We start from the raw sequence: 23,053 nt of genomic DNA, 5'->3' as shown, positions 1-23,053 counted from the left end.
TTTTTGTCTCCCTTCACTATCTGAATACTTTCTTTTATCTCATCACACATTTCTTCATTCTGTTCATTATCTGTTGAGATAACTATGCGTTCACTACACTGTTGGTAGTAGCTTACCTGCACCCCTGTTTTTATTCATTATTAAACCGACTCCTGCATTACCCCTATTTAATTTTGTATTTATAACCCTGTATTCACCTGACCAGAAGTCTTGTTCCTGCTGCCACTGAACTTCACTAATTCCCACTATAACTTTAACCTATCCATTTCCCTTTCTAAATTTTCTAACCTGCCTGTCCAATTAAGGGATCTGACATTCCACATCCCGATCCGTAGAACGCCAGTTTTGTTTCTCCTGATAATGACATTGTCCTGAGTAGTCCCTGCTTGGAGATCCGAATGGGTGACTATTTTACCTCCGGAATATTTTACCCAAGAGAACACCATCATCGTTTAACAATAAGTATAGCTACATGTCCTTGGGAAAGGTTTCCCCTTGCTTACAGCCATTCGCAGTACCGGCACAGCAAGGCCATTTTGGTTAATGTTACGAGGAAAGATCAGCCAATCATCCAGACTGCAAGTACTGTAAAGGCCGCTGCCCTCGTCAGGAACCACACGTTTGTCTGGCGTCTCAACAGATACCCCTCTGTTGTGGTTACACCTACAGTACAACTATCTGTATCGCTGAGGCACGCAAGCCTACCCACCAATGGCAAGGTCCATGGTTCATAGGGGGGAGAGGGGCACAAGTTGATATGACACACAAAACTGTCTTCACACTAGGTCTGGAGATAATGCCTGCCTGTAAGGGCTTTAGTGAGACCTTCAGAATACTGAGTAGGAGACTGCCCGTCACTGCAGATGTTCCACTGTCCACTCCTGGCTTTATTATATCAGACACACTTCACTATGAAACTGATGGCAGCAATCAAAATGCCAGACTTCACATCTAACCCACTAATAATCAGCAGCACCTATATTTTTATAGCCGTCATCCATTCCACACGAAGTTTCTATCATATACTCTGGCCCCCCTGTGGACAGTGAATCTGAAATGAGAAGCAATTCCTTGTCTGGTGTGCTGATACATCTTATTGAGGGATTCGCAGTCTGGCATTATAACCAAACCTTGCCTGCAAGTAGATTAATACTCTGATCAATCCTATGAACCAGCTGTAAAGGGTCCCCTGTCCCACCTCCTATACGAAACGGAATCTATGAAAGCAGCCATATGATTTATTAGTTCTGCTGTAATGTCTATACAGCATTTTATGTGGGCACAACAACCAACCAGGTTGGTTGGTTGGTTCGTTTAAAATACGGGAGGGAGGGGGGTGAAGGGACCAAACTACAAGGTCATCAGTCCATTGTTCCTAATGAAACAATGCCACAAGTGTGAGAATAAAACAAACACGACATATAACACTGAACAGAAAGAAAGGAAAACCCACAAGAATGAAGGAAAGGCAACAAACACTGAAAGGAACAAAAGAGGACAAGAAAACAACAGAGAGACACTAGAAACAGCAGGGTTGAACAAGAAAGCAGATAACAGTGGCTGGCTGACCACAAGAACAAAAAGGAAAAGCCAGCCACTCAGCAACACATTACAACCTCAACCCTAAAAGCACTAGGGTGTCAGAGACAGAGGGACAAAGGACATGCGTTAAAACCTACATACAAGTATAAAACCCACTCTCTCAGATAAAACGTAAAACTAAAGCTGCTGCTGAGGCACCGCTACCCAACACCGAAGGTAGGGAGCTGGGAAAGTTAAAAGTCTGCCAAAGAGGTGCCAAAAGTGAGCAGTCCAGCAAGAGGTGGACGATTGTCATTTGGGAGCCACAGCATAACAGAGGTGGGTACTTGCGATAGAGTAGTTAACACCACCAACCAGCTGTCTACCTACAATGTTAAGCACATATGGCAAGGTACGGGCGGCAGTCCTCTGCTGAAGATGGATGCGTATTTGGCACCACCCAGTGTGACGACCACAGTGCGAAGGAAATAGAGCTGAGCATACAATACTATCGTGGGTGTTGCGGAAGTGAAGGCTGATGTTTCCTGGCACTTGTTGTGCCGGCCTAATATCGGCTGCTCCAACTGAACAAATCTGACTATACCACATCCAATGTTGCAGGACACCTCACTAAGGGTGAGGATGACTGGGTCCCTCATAATACACCTTAGACAGTTGCAAAGGGCTGAGTTGCTTGAGCATACACATGCTCATGTGATGTGGAGGGAATGAAGGCCCCCCCCTCATTGTAACAATACTTACCATCAGACTGGGCATCACGTAATTGCCCCAGCTGTTTGACAAGATGAGCTAGCATGGTTGGATTTAAATGCTGCTACTCCCTGCAGACTTCGCAGTTACAGCTGTGTTTGTATGTCACACTGAACAATCTGGAGCACAGAATGCCCACGGTGGCTGTTTTAACTGGCAATGCGCATCGAAGACGCAGAATTCGATCATGCCAGAACAGCGTATCTGAGGCTGGCCCCATGGTGTTAACACCAAGAATGTTATCACATTTTGCTGCTGCTGAAGGGTGTTGGTCAAGCAGAGGTGGGAGCCAGCAGTGGCCACTGTTCGTTCTTGGCACACTCTTCTTGGCTTCAAGCTCTCCTGGGGTTATCCAAATGAATGCCATCACCAAACTGAGGCCAAGAGCTATGATCACAACCCAATGACAGAACATATTGCTGCATGCTTGACTTCAGTGACTGATTCAAGACCTGTGCCACCTGTAATTCACTGCCCACTGCCCCCTCCCCCCACAACACCTCCACCACCTCCCCTGAAATACAATCCTTTAATCCCATGATCCTCCTGTCCTCAATCTTCGGGTGTCCCCATCCTGCACCCATGTCCACATACCCTTCCCTCTCCACACTTCACTCAAACCTTCCTCTCTGTACTCCCTCTTTCTCTGTTCTATCTCCCTCTCCCAGTCAACTGCCTCTTCATACATGAACACAGAAGATATTAGGCTTAATGTTTAACTCTAGCTCCCGAGAGAACAAAATTCAGCTCCATTTTACATGCTTCTTTAAGTTTCTTCTACCCAGTAGATTTTGAGCTCTGATTTCATGTGAATGAGGATAAGTCAAAAAATGACAATTTTTATGAAAAGGACTGCAGACAATTCAGGCAGACATTCTACAGTCTGCATGGGAGCTAAGAGACAATACAGAAGTTGCTGCCAAGGAGTGAGGCTATGAATAGCTGGGATTGAGGACAGGCAAGGTAATCGGGCAGTGTATTTGTGAAAGCACAGCCTGTAGAGTATATCATTCATGGGTACTATAAAAGTTATTGAGGACCATGTTTATGAAGACAATAGCAGGTGAGCAATTAACTGCTCAACCATCAGCACTGTATGTGTATATAATATAGCAGTGAACAATGGTCATTGTGTATGTATTCCAAGACTTATTGTGAATATTATCTGGCATAATCAATATTATACACACTGTGTGAATACACTGCCCATAAATACCAAAGCAGTGTACCTGTGTTTTCAAACAACACCCATATAATTCCATATGCCAGTGCACCACCATTGTTGAAATTTTAGCCTTTCAGTCCACAGTGATAAACTCTTTCTACTACTACTACTACTACTACTACTATTATTATTATTATTATTATTGTTTCTTTTCTCAGACGTTATGTCTGGTCAAAAATAGAAAGTGACGCGGACCTTGATCAAGCGTGACTTCCTTTTAACTGTACGGTATATGTTACGTTGCATTTAGGAACTTTCGGGTAATTGAACATGTATCAATAATTACAGATTTCTGTAGTTGATGCCACATGTCCTTGACTTCCTCAGCCAGTTGGATGTATTTTTCAACTTTTTCTCCTGTTTTCTTCTATATATTTGTTGTATTGGGTATGGATATTTCGATTAGTTGTGTTAATTTCTTCTTTTTATTGGTGAGTATGACGTCAGGTTTGTTATGTGGTGTTGTTTTATCTGTTATGATGGTTCTGTTCCAGTATAATTTGTATTCATCATTCTCCAGTACATTTTGTGGTGCATACTTGTATGTGGGAACGTGTTGTTTAATTAGTTTATGTTGTATGGCAAGTTGTTGATGTATTATTTTTGCTACATTGTCATGTCTTCTGGGGTATTCTGTATTTGCTAGTATTGTACATCCGCTTGTGATGTGATCTACTGTTTCTCTTTGTTGTTTGCAAAGTCGGCATTTATCTGTTGTGGTATTGGGGTCTTTAATAATATGCTTGCTGTAATATCTGGTGTTTATTGTTTGATCCTGTATTACAATCATGAATCCTTCCGTCTCACTGTATATATTACCTTTTCTTAGCCATGTGTTGGATGCGTCTTGATCGATGTGTGGCTGTGTTAGATGATAAGGGTGCTTGCCATGTAGTGTTTTCTTTTTCCAATTTACTTTCTTCGTATCTGTTGATGTTATGTGATCTAAAGGGTTGTAGAAGTGGTTATGAAATTGCAATGGTGTAGCTGATGTATTTATATGAGTGATTGCTTTGTGTATTTTGCTAGTTTCTGCTCGTTCTAGAAAGAATTTTCTTAAATTGTCTACCTGTCCATAATGTAGGTTTTTTATGTCGATAAATCCCCTTCCTCCTTCCTTTCTGCTTATGTGACTCTTTCTGTTGCTGAATGTATGTGATGTATTCTATATTTGTGGTATTGTGATCGTGTAAGTGTATTGAGTGCTTCTAGGTCTGTGTTACTCCATTTCACCACTCCAAATGAGTAGGTCAATATTGGTATAGCATAAGTATTTATAGCTTTTGTCTTGTTTCTTGCTGTCAATTCTGTTTTCAGTATTTTGTTAGTCACTGTCTATATTTTTCTTTTAGTTCTTCTTTAATATGTGTATTATCTATTCCTATTTTTTGTCTGGATCCTAGATATTTATAGGCATCTGTTTTTTCCATCACTTCTATGCAGTCGCTGTGGTTATCCAATATGTAATCTTCTTGTTTAGTGTATTTTCCCTTGACTATACTATTTTTCTTACATTTGTCTGTTCCAAAAGCCATATTTATATCATTGCTGAATACTTCTGTTATCTTTAGTAATTGGTTGAGTTGTTGATTTGTTGCTGCCAGTAGTTTTAGATCATCCATGTATAGCAAATGTGTGATTTTGTGTTGGTATGTTCCAGTAATATTGTATCCATAATTTAATGAATATAATAGAGGGAAACATTCCACGTAGGAAAAATATATCTAAAAACAAAGATCCAATCCTTTTGTCTTTCCCTCTCCTTCCCTCTTTCATGACGAGGCAACCGTTGGTTGCGAAAGCTAGAATTTTGTGTGTATGTTTGTGTTTGTGTGTCTATAGACCTGCCAGCACTTTTGTTTGGTAAGTCTCATCATTTTAGATGTATCCATAATTTGTATTATTTAGTTATTTAGCATGTTGGATAGAGGGTTCAGAGCAAGGCAGAACCAGAAAGGACTTAATGAGTCTCCTTGGTATATTCCACGCTTAATCTGTTTTGGCTGTGATGTGATATTATTTGGATTTGTTTGGATATTAAGTGTGGTTTTCCAATTTTTCATTACTATGTTTAGGAACTGTATTAATTTAGGATCTACTTTGTATATTTCCAATATCTGTAGTAACCATGAGTGGGGTACACTATCAAAAGCTTTTTGGTAATCAATGTATGCATAGTGCAGTGACCTTTGTTTAGTGTTAGCTTGATATGTCACCTCTGTATCTATTATCAGTTGCTCTTTACATCCTCGTGCTCCTTTGCAGCAGCCTTTTTGTTCTTCATTTATAATTTTGTTCTGTGTTGTATGTGTCATTAATTTCTGTGTAATGACTGAAGTTAATATTTTTTATATTGTTGGTAGGCATGTTACGGGGCGATATTTTGCTGGGTTTGCTGTGTCTGCTTGATCTTTAGGTTTCAGATAGGTTATTCCATGTGTAAGTGTATCAGGGAATGTGTATGGGTCTGCAATATAACTGTTAAATAATTTAGTTAGATGGGAATGTGTTGAGGTGAACTTCTTTAGCCAGAAATTTGCTATTTTATCATTTCCAGGGGCTTTCCAATTGTGTGTAGAATTAATTGCTCAGGTGACTTCACGTTGCAAAATTATCACTTCAGGCACTTGTGGTATCATCTTGTATGAGTCTGTTTCTGCTTGTATCCACCGTGCGTGTCTTATGTTGTATCGGGTTTGACCACATGTTGCTCCACAGGTGTTCCATGTCTGTTATGTTTGGTGGATTGTCTATTTTAATGTGTGTGTTATCTATTGTCTGGTAAAATTTCTTTTGGTTTGTGTTGAATGTTTGGTTTTGCTTCCTTCTATTTTCACTTTTTTTGTATTTTCTAAGTTGTTTGGCCAATGCTTGTGATTTCTGCTTCTTTTCATCTAATTGCTCTATCGCTTCTTGTTGTGAGATTTTACCTAACCTTTTTCATTTTTTGTCTGATATTTCTTATAAATTGTGTTAGCTGTCCGATGTCTTTTTTCAGTTTTTCTATTCTGATCTGTAGCCTGTGTTGCCATGCTGGTTTTGTGGGTTTCTTCTGTGTGTTGGTTGGTTCTGATCTCTGCCTAGTGTGTATATTTAGTGTAGTGAGTGCTCCTACATAAACCAGTAGTTGTAACTCTTCCATAGTTGTATTTTCATTTATTTTGTTGTGTATTATTATTATTATTATTATTATTATTATTATTATTATTTTATACTATTGGACAATTACTTGTAAGTATACAGCTCTGGTACAGCAATGATAAGAAACAGTAACCATTTACAGAGCAAACAAAAGGAAAAATTAAATTTCAATATTCAGTTTTTCCAACCAAACAATTGATTTGGTGCAAGTTTGATATAAATCTTCCAGCAATCCATTAGTAGTGCACAAAGGACCGTCATATGGTTCAAATGGCTCTGAGCACTATGGGACTTAACATCTATGGTCATCAGTCCCCTACTTAAACCTAACTAACCTAAGGACATCACACAACACCCAGCCATCACGAGACAGAGAAAATCCCTGATCCCGCCGGGAATCAAACCCGGGAACCCGTGCACAGGAAGCGAGAACACAAAGGACAGTCCATTATGATACTTAGCACCATTTGTGCCACAGATTTGTGAGTCATTCCATTTTTGCATGTGGACAGTAACTAGTTCTTACTGTACCAACAAATGATATGGTTGAGTTTGCAAAATGTATTCTGAGGAAGGCTCAAACAAGGAAATTTGATCTTTGTATTTTCAACTCACAAGCAGTTTTGCTCAGGTGAGGATGACCAATCCGATTCTCTTGAAGCTTCCAGACTGAAAGCCTTGGAGAACATAGCAGGATTATATTGTTCACAGAGAGAAATTAGTTGTTCAATAGTCTAACCCATAACCAGGCACAAAAGATCACTGAAGTTAGGTAGAATGGATAATGCTTAGATACTAGTTTGTGGAGCCACTGGATGGATTTCATTAATGACAGTAACTCAGAATACTGTCAAATGTATTACAATACCTGTTCACACAAAAAGCTAAGTTGGGGCATGTTTGAGTATGAACTGGTTTTATACCATACAGCATTTATTACTTCATACATAAGAAAGACAGATTAAAAGCTACAAAAACAAACAGGTCAGGTGTCTAAAAAATAATCTTACAGGCTAGTATTTTACAAGTGAGCTCTCTCTATCCTCAGATGTTTACAGTTTTCCATTTACATTCACAGAAATCTTTTACTGCAATGTGACTCACCCATTCTGAATTCCTGAACGAGGATCTTTAGACGTCTTAACACCAATCATAATAAGAGCCATGAGTGCAAAGAAGCATGTAAGTGCAAAACATATCCTGTAGACAGCCAAATAACCTACTGCATTTTGACAATTTACATCAGGCATTATCCCACTATTCCCACAGAATGGAACCTGAGAACAGAAAAATTTCAGATTTGCAACAGATGCCTTAAATGTAATAAATAGAATTTAATGCAATACAAATTCATGTGTGACACACTATCACTCATTTCCGCTACAGGCAAATCAATGTTTAAACCCGCAAATCTGAATAAATGCACTTTCTGGCTACATCATGAGCAGCACCATAAAATTAGATTGTATTTTCAATTTAAGTGTTTCTCAGCAGGAACAAGTTGGGAGGGGAGTCCACCCATTAATTATGTGAGGTGCTTGGGAGGAGGGAGGGGGGGGGGGGAAGGTGGTGGGGATCGGGTGGGGTGTCAAGCTGAATCTCGCCCAATCTTACATGGGGGACAGGGGGTTGGTCAGTTGGTTTAAAAGAGGGTGGGGTGGGAGGGGGGGAGGAAGAGACCAAACTGCTAGGTCATTGGTCCCTCATCCCAATTAAAATAATTCCACAATGGTGGGAGTAAAATAATCGAGACATACAAAACCCAGCTGGAGAAAGTAGAAAACCACAAGAATGACAGAACGGCAACAAACACTAAAATGGACAAACTCTGACAAGAAAATCACAGAGACACAAGAAACATGAAGAGATCAATACAAGAGAGCAGATTACCATGGCTGGCTGACCATGAGAATATAAAGGAGAAGCCAGCCACTCTGCAACACATTAAAACCTCCACCCTAAAAGCACTAGGTTGGAGGACACAGAGGGACAAAGGACATGCGGTAAAACTTAAATCAAATGATAGAACCCACCCTCATGAATAAAACTTAAAACTAAAGCTGCTGTTGAGGCATTGTCGCCCAACACCGAAGGTAGGGAGGAGGGGAAGTTAAAAGTCCGCTGCAGCGCAGCTAAAAGTGGGCAGTCCAGAAAGAGGTGGACGACCACCATTTGTAAGCCACAGCGACACCGAGGTGGGTCGTCACGACGGGGGAGGTAATCATGCGTTAGCCACATATGGCCAACGTGGAGCTGGCAGAGGGCAACAGACTCCCTGCGAGAGGACCACAGTTTGTTGTGTGTACTGTCCTGCCATTCCATCTCCCAAAGCCAAAAAACCCTGCCATGTAAGACAAAATACAAGTAAGTTTCAGAGATGCCCATCACCAGAAGCAGTTTCCGCGGAGCCTATTTGGCCTTGGCCAGCCTGTCAGCAAGTTCGTTGCCTGGGATTTCGACGTGTCCTGGTGTCCACACAACATTGCTGAAAGATGGGACCATGCCAGGGTATAGATGGACTCCTGGATGGTGACTACCAAAGGATGACAAGGGTAGCACTTGTCAATAGCTTGTAGGCTGCTCAAGTCAGTACACAGGAGACATCACTCCCCAGGGGATGAGCACTAGATACGGCTGCCAGCTCCCTCCACGAGCATACGCAAAGCCTACATGACCATCACCCATCGAGCTGTCGGTGTAAACAACTTCATGGCTCCGGTACTTGTTGAGAATCGAGAGGAAGTGATAGCGGAGAGCCGCAGGGTTAATGCAGTCCTTAGGGCCATGATAAAGGTCCAGAAGAATCTGCGGCCTAGGTGTACACCATGAGGTGTACGTGAATGGACCTCGAGGAGAGGTGATAAGTGGAAGGACTCCAGTTCAGAGAGAAGGGACCAGACACGAATCGCAATCTTAAGCCCTGACCTGGGCCGCCGATGCGGGAGATGAACCGCCGTAGTTGGGAAAAGGAGACGCTAATTCGGATGCGCAGGAGAACTACGAATGTGTGCAACTTAAGTGGCAAGCAGTTGTGTATGCCTAACCTTTAATGGAGTGACTCCAGCCTCCACCAGGACACCTGTCACCAGACTCATTCTAAAAGCTCCCATCGATAGGCAAAGGCCGTGGTGCACTGGGTTGTGTAAACGCAATGCTGAGGGCGCCGCCGAACTGTAAACCAGACTCTCATAGTCAAGGCAGGATTGAACAATGGCTCTGTAGAGCTGCAGCAGCGTAGAGCGATCTGCACCCCCAGTTGGTGTTGCTCAGGCAGCGGAGGGCATTGAGATGCCACAAGCACTTCCGCTTAAGCTGACGAAGGTGAGGTAGCCAAGTCAATCTGAAGTCGAAAACCAGTCCTAAGAATCAATATGTCTCCACTACAGTGAATTCTGGTTCTGGATGAACAGTGTGACGCCAACAGAAATGCATGACACACGACTGTGGTTGAAAACTGGTAAACCTTGGGTTACAGCCCATGACTGCGCCTTGTGAATGGCTACCTGTAGGCGCCGCTGAGCAGCACCAGTACTGATGAAGTAGTAAGAAATGCAGAAGGTATCCCATACAGAGAAGGTGAGAGCGTCAGCCCTACAGCCACTGCTAGACCAATAATAGCCACTAAAAATAGACACACCCAATATGGAGACCTGCATAATGCCATTCTCCTGAATACAGGGGGAACTATGTCAGACACTGACTTGGACATGGAATGTAAAGAGCAGCAGGGGGTTTTGGAAAAAAATTTGGAAGCAGGCCCGGATACCCCACTCATTCAATGTGGCAAGGATATGATGTCACCACGTCATGTCGTATGCTTTACGTAAGTGAAAAAAGACAGCAACCAGATGTTCGCATCTGGAAAAGGCTGTTGGGATGGCAGACTTGATGGACCCAAGATTATCAGCAGTAGAGCGACCCTGGCAGATGCCGCCCTGACATGGAGCCAGTAGGCCACGTGACTCCATGACCCAACCAAACTGCCGACACACTATACATTCCAGCACCTTACAATAAAAGTTGGTGAAGCTGATGGGCTGGTAGCTATCCACATCAAGTGGGTTTTGACTGTGATTGAGCACCAGAATGACGGTGCTCTCCCACCACTGCGATGGAAAGACGCCATCACACCAGATCCGGTTGAAGATTACAAGAAGATGTCACTTGTAGGCAGACAAGAGACGTTTAATCATCTGACTGTGGATCTGAACCGGCTCAGGAGCTGTGTCGGGGAAACGTGCAAATGCGCTGAGGAGCTTCCACTCTGTAAACGGGACATTATAGGGTTCATTGTGGTGTGTAGTGAATGAGAGAAATTTCCTTTCCATCCGCCGTTTGAGAGAGCAAAAGGATTTGGGGGGGTGGGGGGGCGTAGTTCTCCAATGCAGAGGCCCGCACATAGTGCTCAGCTAAGTGCTCGGCAATCACGATTGCGTCGGTAGATAACACACCATTGATGTTAATGCCATGTTGCTGTAGAGTGCGCTGATGCTCTAATTTCTTCAGTGACTTCCAGTGACCACCGAGGGACTGTCTTTCACTGGGGGCACCACAAAGAATGAGGGATCGTGTTTTCCACTGCAGAAACGATCACTGTAGTGACCTGCTCAATGACAACATTGATGGCACCACGTGGGGGAGATTCAGCAGTGACAGCATAGATGAAGGCTTCCCAGTCTGCCTTAAAGCCCATCTGGGTAGGCATCTGTGAGCATGATGCCAGGGGAGTAACAGGAAGGTGGGGAACTGATCACTACCATACAGGTCGTCATGTGCTCTCCAGTGGATAGATGGGAGAAGGCCAGGACTGCAAACCGAGATATCAATGGCTGAATATGTGCAATGTTCCACATTGAAATGTGTGGTGGCACCTGTACTTAAGAGGCAGAGGTCGAGTTGCGACAGTAAATTTTCGACCTCTACATCTACATCTACATCTACATTTATACTCCGCAAGCCACCCAACGGTGTGTGGCGGAGGGCACTTTACGTGCCACTGTCATTACCTCCCTTTCCTGTTCCAGTCGCGTATGGTTCGCGGGAAGAACGACTGTCTGAAGGCCTCTGTGCGCGCTCTAATCTCTCTAATTTTACATTCGTGATCTCCTCGGGAGGTATAAGTAGGGGGAAGCAATATATTCGATACCTCATCCAGAAACGCACCCTCTCGAAACCTGGCGAGCAAGCTACACCGCGATGCAGAGCGCCTCTCTTGCAGAGTCTGCCACTTGAGTTTGTTAAACATCTCCGTAATGCTATCACGGTTACCAAATAACCCTGTGACGAAACGCGCCGCTCTTCTTTGAATCTTCTCTATCTCCTCCGTCAACCTGATCTGGTACGGATCCCACACTGATGAGCAATACTCAAGTATAGGTCGAACGAGTGTTTTGTAAGCCACCTCCTTTGTTGATGGACTACATTTTCTAAGGACTCTCCCAATGAATCTCAACCTGGTACCCGCCTTACCAACAATTAATTTTATATGATCATTCCACTTCAAATCGTTCCGCACGCATACTCCCAGATATTTTACAGAAGTAACTGCTACCAGTGTTTGTTCCGCTATCATATAATCATACAATAAAGGATCCTTCTTTCTATGTATTCGCAATACATTACATTTGTCTATGTTAAGGGTCAGTTGCCACTCCCTGCACCAAGTGCCTATCCGCTGCAGATCTTCCTGCATTTTGCTACAATTTTCTAATGCTGCAACTTCTCTGTATACTACAGCATCATCTGCGAAAAGCCGCATGGAACTTCCGACACTATCTACTAGGTCATTTATATATATTGTGAAAAGCAATGGTCCCATAACACTCCCCTGTGGCACACCAGAGGTTACTTTAACGTCTGTAGACGTCTCTCCGTTGATAACAACATGCTGTGTTCTGTTTGCTAAAAACTCTTCAATCCAGCCACACAGCTGGTCTGATATTCCGTAGGCTCTTACTTTGTTTATCAGGCGACAGTGCGGAACTGTATCGAACCCCTTCCGGAAGTCAAGAAAAATAGCATCTACCTGGGAGCCTGTATCTAATATTTTCTGGGTCTCATGAACAAATAAAGCGAGTTGGGTCTCACACGATCGCTGTTTCCGGAATCCATGTTGATTCCTACATAGCAGATTCTGAGTTTCCAAAACCGACATGATATTCGAGCAAAAAACATGTTCTAAAATTCTATAACAGATCGACGTCAGAGATATAGGTCTATAGTTTTGCGCATCTGCTCGACGACCCTTCTTGAAGACTGGGACTACCTGTGCTCTTTTCCAATCATTTGGAACCTTCCGTTCCTCTAGAGACTTACGGTACACGGCTGTTAGAAGGGGGGCAAGTTCTTTCGCGTACTCTGTGTAGAATCGAATTGGTATCCCGTCAGGTCCAGTGGACTTTCCTCTGTTGAGTGATTCCAGTTGCTTTTCTATTCCTTGGACACTTATTTCGATGTCAGCCATTTTTTCGTTTGTGCGAGGATTTAGAGAAGGAACTGCAGTGCGGTCTTCCTCTGTGAAACAGCTTTGGAAAAAGGTGTTTAGTATTTCAGCTTTACGCTTGTCATCCTCTGTTTCAATGCCATCATCATACCGGAGTGTCTGGATATGCTGTTTCAATCCACTTACTGATTTAACGTAAGACCAGAACTTCCTAGGATTTTCTGTCAAGTCGGTACATAGAATTTTACTTTCGAATTCACTGAACGCTTCATGCATAGCCCTCCTTAGGCTAACTTTGACATCGTTTAGCTTCTGTTTGTCTGAGAGGTTTTGGCTGCATTTAAACTTGCAGTGGAGCTCTCTTTGCTTTCGCAGTAGTTTCCTAACTTTGTTGTTGTACCATGGTGGGTTTTTCCCGTCCCTCACAGTTTTACTCAGTAGGTACCTGTCTAAAATGCATTTTACATTGCCCTGAACTTTTCCTATAAACACTCAACACTGTCAGTGTCAGAACAGAAATTTTCGTTTTGATCTGTTACGTAGTCTGAAATCTGCCTTCTATTACTCTTGCTAAACAGATAAACCTTCCGCCCTTTTTTTATATTCCTATTAACTTCCATATTCAGGGATGCTGCAACGGCCTTATGATCACTGATTCCCTGTTCTGCACATACAGAGTCGAAAAGTTCGGGTCTGTTTGTTATCAGTAGGTCCAAGATGTTATCTCCACGAGTCGGTTCTCTGTTTAATTGCTCGAGGTAATTTTCAGATAGTGCACTCAGCATAATGTCACTCGATGCTCTGTCCCTACCACCCGTCCTAAACATCTGAATGTCCCAGTCTATATCTGGTAAATTGAAATCCCCACCTAAGACTATAACATGCTGAGAAAATTTATGTGAAATGTATTCCAAATTTTCTCTCAGTTGTTCTGCCACTAATGCTGCTGAGTCGGGGGGTCGGTAAAAGGAGCCAATTATTAACCTAGCTCGGTTGTTGAGTGTAACCTCCACCCATAATAATTCACAGGAACTATCCACTTCTACTTCACTACAGGATAAACTACTACTAACAGCGATGAACACTCCACCACCGGTTGCATGCAATCTATCCTTTCCAAACACCGTCTGTACCTTTGTAAAAATTTCGGCAGAATTTATCTCTGGCTTCAGCCAGCTTTCTGTACCTATAACGATTTCAGCTTCAGTGCTTTCTATCAGCGCTTGAAGTTCCGGTACTTTACCAACGCAGCTTCGACAGTTTACAATTACAATACCGACTGCTGCTTGGTCCCCGCATGTCCTGACTTTGCCCTGCACCCTTTGAGGCTGTTGCCCTTTCTGGACTTGCCCGAGGCCATCTAACCTAAAAAACCGCCCAGCCCACGCCACACAACCTCTGCTACCCGTGTAGCCGCTTGTTGCGTGTAGTGGACTCCTGACCTATCCAGCGGAACCCGAAACCCCACCACCCTATGGCGCAAGTCGAGAAATTTGCAGCCCACACGGTCGCAGAACCGTCTCAGCCTCTGATTCAGACCCTCCACTCGGCTCTGTACCAAAGGTCCGCAGTCAGTCCTGTCGACGATGCTGCAGATGGTGAGCTCTGCTTTCATCCCGCTAGCGAGACTGGCAGTCTTCACCAAATCAGATAGCCGCCGGAAGCCAGAGAGGATTTCCTCTGATCCATAGCGACACACATCATTGGTGCCGACATGAGCGACCACCTGCAGATGGGTGCACCCTGTACCCTTCATGGCATCTGGAAGGACCCTTTCCACATCTGGAATGACTCCCCCTGGTATGCACACGGAGTGCACTTTGGTCTTCTTCCCCTCCCTTGCTGCCATATCCCTAAGGGGCCCCATTATGCGCCTGACGTTGGAGCTCCCAACTACCAGTAAGCCCACCCTCTGCGACCGCCCGGATCTTGCGGACTGAGGGGCAACCTCTGGAACAGGACAAGCAGCCATGTCAGGCCGAAGATCAGTATCAGCCTGAGACAGAGCCTGAAACCGGTTCGTCAGACAAACTGGAGAGGCCTTCCGTTCAGCCCTCCGGAATGTCTTTCACCCCCTGCCACACCTTGAGACGACCTCCCACTCTACCACAGGTGAGGGATCAGCCTCAATGCGGGCAGTATCCTGGGCAACCACAGTTGTAGCCCGATCGGGGGATGCGTGGGACGAGCTGACCGTCCCCGACAAACCCCATCCGGACCCTCACAGTGATGCCCATTGGCAACAGCCTCAAGCTGTGTGACCGAAGCCAACACTGCCTGAAGCTGGGAGCGAAGGGATGCCAACTCAGCCTGCATCCGAACACAGCGGTTGCAGTCCCTATCCATGCTAAAAACTGTTGTGCAATGAACGTCTGAACTAATCTACAGAGAACGCAAACAAATAGACACAAAATTTAAACGGTTATTAAAATACGAGATTGCCTAGTAAATGCAGTAATGCTGCCACTTGTGCACTGCTGACGCACTGCTCGGTGGCGGAAGGAGACTACACGATTTTACACTATTGAGGTACTAAAATGCGATGCTACAACTCTCAAATACTATAATACGCCCAAAATTTATGATTTAAACAATGCAAGTACCAAAAACACGCAAAGAAATTAAGAATTAAACTATGTAACAAATGAGTGAGCTAGGAGTATACGACTTGCTGCTGCAGCTGCTTATCCAACGGCGGCAGGGAGCACACTGACTGTGACCAACCGACACTGGCCGTTCAAAACAAAAACAGAAGACAGACGACTACGCGAATTTACACTATTCAGGTACTAAAATGCGATGCTACAACTCTCAAATACTATAATATGCCCAAAATTTATGAATTAAACAATGCAAGTACCAAAAACATGCAAAGAAATTAAGAATTAAACTATGTAACAAATGAGTGAGCTAGGAGTATACGACTTGCTGCTGCAGCTGCTTATCCAACGGCGGCAGGGAGCACACCCTCAGTCGGTAAGCATTGCGCCACCACACAAGGGGTTATGAGCGTTAATATCTCCCAAAGTAGGAAAGGTTTAAGGAGATGATCAATCAGTGCAGCCAATACATTCAGGAGTACTGCACCATCTGGAGGAAGACATACATTGCAGACAGTTATTTCCTGCATTGTCCTTATCCTGACAGCCAGAGCTTCAAGAGGGGTTTGAGGGGGCACAGGTTCACTACATACTGAGTTCAGGACAGACGCAAACTCTACTCAACACTTGATTATAGTCACTGCCATTCCTGTAGCACCCCTTATAGCCGCGGAGGGCACTGGTCCGCATTGGTGGGAACCAAGTTTCCTGGAAGGAAATGCAGAAAGCTGGTGTAAAGTTTAACAGTTGCCGCAGCTCAGCCAGGTGGTGGAAAAACCACCACAATTCCACTGGAGGATTACATGATCATGAGACTGGGAAGGCATGAAACACTCAATGAGGTCGTCTATGCCTGAGGGCCACCTGCTGCCACCAGTTGAGTACCTGTGCAATCGACATCCTTTGTGCCTGAGGGCCCAGCGAGATTTAGGTCCTCAGCGGACGCCAGAATCTCCACCTCATCCTCAGACACAAGAGCTTGTAGGTGGTGGTGGTGGTGGTGGTGGTCGTGGTGGTGGTCGTGGTGGTGGTCGTGGTGGTGGTCGTGGTGGTGGTCGTGGTGGTGGTCGTGGTGGTGGTCGTGGTGGTGGTCGTGGTGGTGTGGATGCCACTGCAGTGCCTTGGTTCTTGGTTTTTTTTTTCTTTTTCTTTTTTTTAGGTTTCTCTCGCTGCTCCTTAGGTTTGTCCAGCTGGGAGGGCTTCATTGATCCAGTCTCAGGGACTGAGGAGGACCATGAAGCCCTACACCCAGCTACCTGTGGTTGCTTCAGCCACTGGTGGGTATCAGCTTTGCCACTGGCAGGAACCTTGGAAGGGAGTGACTCAATGGGTCCCTTCCTAGTGAGAGGAGCTGAAGAAGACTTACATTTCTTCGACTGAGAAGTGGGGACTGACATTCCCATTGGTGTGTGTGGGGGGGGGGGGGGGGGTGTTGCTCCTTAAGTAGGTTGTGCAGGAGCAACAGGGAGGGAAGTGCCCACCCCCCCACCCCCACCCCCCCACCATCAAGGGGGCAGGTGTGGAGCATGACAGCTCAGAGCCAACTGCTTGTGGCGGAATGGAAGATGGTAGAACCACTGTCTTCGTGGCAGCGTAGGTTGGTGTCATATGCAGAGGATGTATCCTCTCCTACTTTCTATTAGCCTCAGTGTAGGTCAGTCAGTCCATGGTCTTTTATTCCATTATTTTTCTTTCTTTCTGGAGAATCCTGCAGTCTGGCGAGCACAGCAAATGGTGCTCTCCGCAGTTGACACCTATGGGAGGCACGGCACAGCGAGTACTGGGATGTGAAGGATGTTCACAGTCCCAACAGGTGACACTGGAAGTACAGTGGGAAGACATATAGCCGAACTTCCAGCACTCAAAACACCGCATCGGGGGAGGGATATATGGCTCTATGTCACAGCGGTAGACCATCACCTTGACCTTCTCGGGTAATGTGTCACCCTCTAAGGCCAAGATGAAGGCACCGGTGGCAACCTGATTATCCCTTTAACCCCAGTGGACTTACCAGACGAAACGGACACTTCACCACTCTAAATTGGTGCACAGCTCATTGTCAGACTGCAAAAGAAGGTCCCTGTGAAATATGATACACTGGACCATATTTAAGCTCTTATGGGGCATAATGGAAACAGAAACAACCCCCAGCTTGTCACAGGTGAGTAGCGCCCGTGACTGGGCAAAGGATGCTGTTTTGATCAAGACCAACCCTGACTGCATTTTGGACAAACCCTCCACCTCCCCACACTTGTCCTCTAAATTCTCGACAAAAAACTGAGGTTTCATTGACAAGAAAGGTACCCCATCAACTCTCGTCGTACATACAAGGTACCGGGGTGAGTAAACTTCACTGCCATCCTTAGTCTGGCATTCCTCCCATGGTTTGGCCAGAGGGGGGGGGTTGATGATTTGGGGTTTTATTTCTTAGCACTGAAGTTAGACCTTGACCGCTTAGAGACTGCTGATGTTTGACCACCAGCAAGAGATGACACACTACGCTTCACAGTGTGTCATCCGCCCTGATGCCACCCACTCCGATCAGGGCCCCACCCTACAGCTGCCACCCAGCCGCAGAAAAGGCCACCTGGCAAGATGGGCATTGCCAAGAGGCCCAATGCCCCAGGATGACAGGCATCTACTCCTTGGCAGATGTTGGGAGTTAAAGGTGCAGGCATCAGCAGAACGACCCCTGTGTGGCCTGGGGGCTACAACCAACAGGGTACATGGTGGCCCCACCACAATGGACTGGCTACTGTGCTGGATATCAGGTGCAAACGAGCCAAGAAGTCCATTATCGTCGAGATCGCAGAAAGCGATACTGCATGGAGGATGGAAGAAAAAACACCCAGGAGGGTGACCTCACCCAACAGCTGGAGAATGAGCGCAAGTGCAGATCCACGTTTACTAAGGCTGCAAGAGGTCTCAGCACATGATTGACACTATGCACCATGTAAGGCACCCTTCCCCAATTGGCACCCTCTTTGGGAAAATTTTGAAAAATGGATGTCACATCCTACATCCTACAGAGGACCATCACAAAGTCCGAAACGTGTGAGACTTCTTTTAGTCACCTCTTACGATAGACAGGAATACCTCAGGCCTATTCTAAACCCAGACCTGCAGAGGGTATCAGTTTGCATTCTATATGGTTATTTCATCTGAAGAGGCAATCATCTCTTGTTAACCACCCCCTCAAACTCACAAACAATAAAATATCGCCAGTCAGAATCTTACAAGCTCTATGTAAAGCATTCAGCTCTCTAGATCACAAAATTTTACTAAGGAAAGCTGAACGCTATAGCTGAAATAGTAATGTAAGGATGTGCTTCAAGACATGACTGTATGACAGAACACAGAAGGCAGTGTTCAATAATTTTGCAGTGGTACCTGCCTGCTCTGCCTGGAGTACAGTGAAATGTGAGGTACTGCATGGCTCCGTGCTTGGCCCCTTACTATTCATCATTTTTATCTATAACCTGCATATGAGCCAAAAAGTACAAATGACACATCCATTACATCTGATAAAGAACAATACTGCACGCTAGAGAAACTACGACTACTGTATTCAATGAAGCTCTAGACTGACTTGGTTTAAATGGTTTGCCCTAGAATGTTAACAACACTAAGGAAACTCAGTTTCACACAGCACATCACACGAACATGCTGAAATAAAATGTGATGAGAAAGAAATATTGAGAACTGAGTCTTCGAAATTCCAGAGATTACATATTAATAATAACCTTAACTGACAAGTTCATATCCTCAACTTATGTACAAGGCAAAATTCCGTGGCATTTGGTTTTCACTTAATTTCATACCTGTTCTTTACTTTGAAACAAACAAAGCTGCATGACCCTGGATATTTCTAGTCACTTGATAGATTTTGGATAATATTCAGAGGAAACCTGTCACAAGCAAATAAAGTCTGTACAGCATAGAAGAGCATATCAGAATTATGATTAGAGTCCACCCCAATATGCTCTTGAACGGCTGAGAAGCCTCACCATGCCAGGTCGGTACATTTTTCCATCATGTTTTGTGAACAAGAACAATACACTTTACAAAATAAACAGTGCATATCATGATTATTGTACAGCAAGTACCCATGATCTTCATAAACATATAAAAATCACAGCTTTGTACAGAAAGGAGCATGTTGGTGAAGCATAAAGGTACACAATGAACTAGGTTCATATCAAATTGGTCACTGGAGATCTGACTAAATTCAGAAAACACTTGAAACTATCTTTTGGACAGCCCTTTCTATTCTTTACATGAATGTTATGCCTATGTGCAACACTTTGTGAACTGTATTTAATTTCAAGCATTTGGCAACTGGTAACTTGATTATTGACAATGTTTTACATATAAATTTGAGTATAAGCCTTTTAATTTGTGTGGCTATTACTACTACAATTATCTGATCACTCAGGACCTCACTTTTCATGTATCCGATTACATATGATTTAGGCTGTAACCATCTGAATGATGATATTACTGTAATAATCTGAAATATTCTACGTCCTACAGCCACACACTCTGAGAATCCACGGAACTTTAAAATAAATAAATAAATAAATCTCTTGTCTTTGTCCCACATCAAACTTTAAAGCCACTGCCTAGAATGGCAAATGGCAGTGCCAGAGGAAGCATCACATTGGGTCACTGCTTCTGCCTCCGACTGTTGCTACATAAATTTACGGGGACACACAACCGTCAGTTTGTCAAGCTAATGCTTGTAATGTTTGTGTTATGCCATCTATAGTGAAGAGTATAGTGGCTAAATAGCTTCAAATTACCTGAACTAACTGAAAATCACCACTAAATGTTCTACAAGCACCCCAAAGCAGACAGTTACACATGGATGGAATGTCAGATGGTGCACTGCCCCACACCAGTATACATCACTCCACCACCTGCCTTATTGTGTGTGTAAACCATTTTAACACCACCTTAGGGAGACACTACAACTTAGAAACTGTACAAGCACTGCACACAAGCCACTGTCATGGCCTTTTTTCAAGACTTCTGGATTTAAAGAGACTAGTGTAGTAAACCAGTTACACACCAGAATAAAGTCAAATCTATACTGTTACAGGCCAATAAGACCAGAACACATCACAGAGGAAAAAAAGACAATAGTTACATACAATTCAGTATTGATCTACTCACCTTTTCAAGTTCTTTCTGTAGACCTGGAGAGAGCGTTATGCATGCAGCTATGGTACCCAACAACAACATAACGGCATACATGATGCGCGTTGATGTTGAGTTACGACATGAGGGACAAGCTGCACAGCATAAGGAACAGGCTGCACTTGTACAACAGCAAGCCAACTGTAACAGACATCACACTTAGGGTATTAGGACCACTCAGAAAACACAAATATGTTTTGAACTCAGCAGTACTATAATGGCTGTGAACTGTGACAATGATTCTGTGGCATGTGACAACAGTGCCCAAAGAGACACTGGCAAAATCTATCTAGCTCCTATATAATTTTTACAGAGTAACAAACTGAGCAGGGTGGCACAGTGGTTAGCACATTGGACTCCCATTCGGGAGGACGATGGTTCAAACCCGAGTCCATCCATCCCGATTTGGGCTTTCCGTGATTTCCCTCAATTGTTTCACACAAAAGCTGGGATGGTTCCCTTGAAAGGGGACGGCTGGCTTCCTTCTTCATCCTTCCCTATTCCTATGGCACCGATGACCTCCCTACCGCAAATCAACCAAGCAACCAGACTAACAAGAGATCAAGGTTGGATGGTAAATGACAGTTCGGTTGTGAGTCTGCACAGCTAACAACCTGTTACGAGGTTAAGTACATTCCGTGATATGGAGGGTTATTGGCGAATAATGCATTTCGATACTTTGTTTATAATTGCTATTCTGATGACGGCAAATGTCTTGGTTGTATTGATGATTCAATATAGCCTACAATGTCATTTCGTCTTCATTAAATATCATAAGAAAAACTGCTTACACCACACGCCTAAACCACGTCAAGAAAACTATGGTATTTAAAATAGAAACTCACAACGCTCTGTAATTTTTAAAAAAATAATAGAATATGTTATATTTGCGTATGTTCACGGCGTGATAACAGCCCCTTCTTAAACATACAGAATAAACTAAGTGATGCAGGAGATTTCTGATGTTATTTACCTCGTTTGCCTGTCGTCGATTTTCAAATGCACAGGGCTATGAAAAGGATTCATTAATCAGTTACAAACATATTCTACATATGCGCTCATAGGTGTACGCTGAAGCTTCATGAAATTAGTAGGACATAATTTTTCTTTCAAAATAATCTCATCAATATTTGTTGATAACAATGATGTGGGCTCTTGCACCTTATATCAATAACAAAGACGTGACAACTTATTTTCACAAAGCATTATGTAATTAACAGCTATTACCTGGCCCACTGACAGGAGACCAAAAACTGCTCCCATGATGAAGGACTTTAATTCTTACGATTTTTAGTAATTATCTTTTTCTTGTAGTTAGACTAGTACACGTAAAGAAACGAGATGTTTCAACACTGATGGTATTTTCATGCACTTCCTTAGGAGTGTGACAGAAAATTTCCCCCACTACGCATCCCACATTATGACACACTACACTGTCAAAAAGATACCCCACAAACACATTTTAGTCAAAGAGTATATTGAATACCTTCCAAAGACATTACGTGCTTATAGGAAGAGACTAGCTACCACAGTCGCGACACTTCACCTCCACTTCGTCGCCTACTGCACCAGCAGTACGCCAAGCGGCCAGTAAGTAAAACTGTTGAGCTCAGAGGGATCGCGAAAGCAAATGGTAGTTTTATTTTGCTTTGTACAATAGTTTTTACAAACTGGAGCGTAGAGTGGCGTAATAAATTGCAGAAACAACAAGGAGAAGATACTACATGTCTTTTTTTAGGTTTCTTAAGGACGCTGAAAGGTATATACTATCATGTTACTGAACTATATCCTCAAGATTCACTTGAAAACTACATGTGTATTGATTATTAATGTTTCATTTTAGTAGTAGAAAATGGGCAGTGCATAACAGATGATAAAATCTTATGAAGAAAGACCCTGCTTACCTTTAAAATAATGTTAAGTTTTGTTCACTAGATGTCGAACAAGACCAGTTCATGTATGCAGAAAATAATAAACTCGTATGGAATGCAGTAACTACAATGTTTGACATTCCGAATAAACCATCTCAACTGGCGATGAGAGGAAGCTGCGACAAAGGTTCGACAATCCGTCTAAAGCTGTAAAATACTCCTATGGCACAGAATTAGCCAATTCAACTCTCCATATATCCATGCCAGATCCATCTTAATCGTC

At 43.7% G+C, this 23,053-nt stretch overlaps 1 protein-coding gene across 2 annotated transcripts in view; it reads right to left on the bottom strand.

Annotated features, from left to right (window-relative positions):
- The window catches only part of LOC126162449 (serine incorporator 1), a 122,476-nt gene extending 100,132 nt beyond the window's left edge, over positions 1–22,344 (bottom strand). For both annotated transcript variants that reach the window (XM_049918965.1, XM_049918966.1), the window contains exons 1-3: positions 22,127–22,344; positions 20,876–21,040; positions 7,763–7,935 (exon numbers count right to left, since the gene is read on the bottom strand). In XM_049918965.1, the coding sequence (XP_049774922.1) occupies positions 7,763–7,935; positions 20,876–21,040; positions 22,127–22,162 (374 nt within the window). In that variant the 5' untranslated portion in view covers positions 22,163–22,344. The remainder of the gene's footprint in view (positions 1–7,762; positions 7,936–20,875; positions 21,041–22,126) is intronic.
- Positions 22,345–23,053: the final 709 nt, after the last annotated feature.

This window comes from Schistocerca cancellata, chromosome 2 (assembly GCF_023864275.1).
Source record: "Schistocerca cancellata isolate TAMUIC-IGC-003103 chromosome 2, iqSchCanc2.1, whole genome shotgun sequence".
NCBI lineage: Eukaryota > Metazoa > Arthropoda > Insecta > Orthoptera > Acrididae > Schistocerca > Schistocerca cancellata.
Note: the sequence above shows the minus strand (reverse complement) of the source record. Positions and strands in the feature narration are given on the sequence as shown.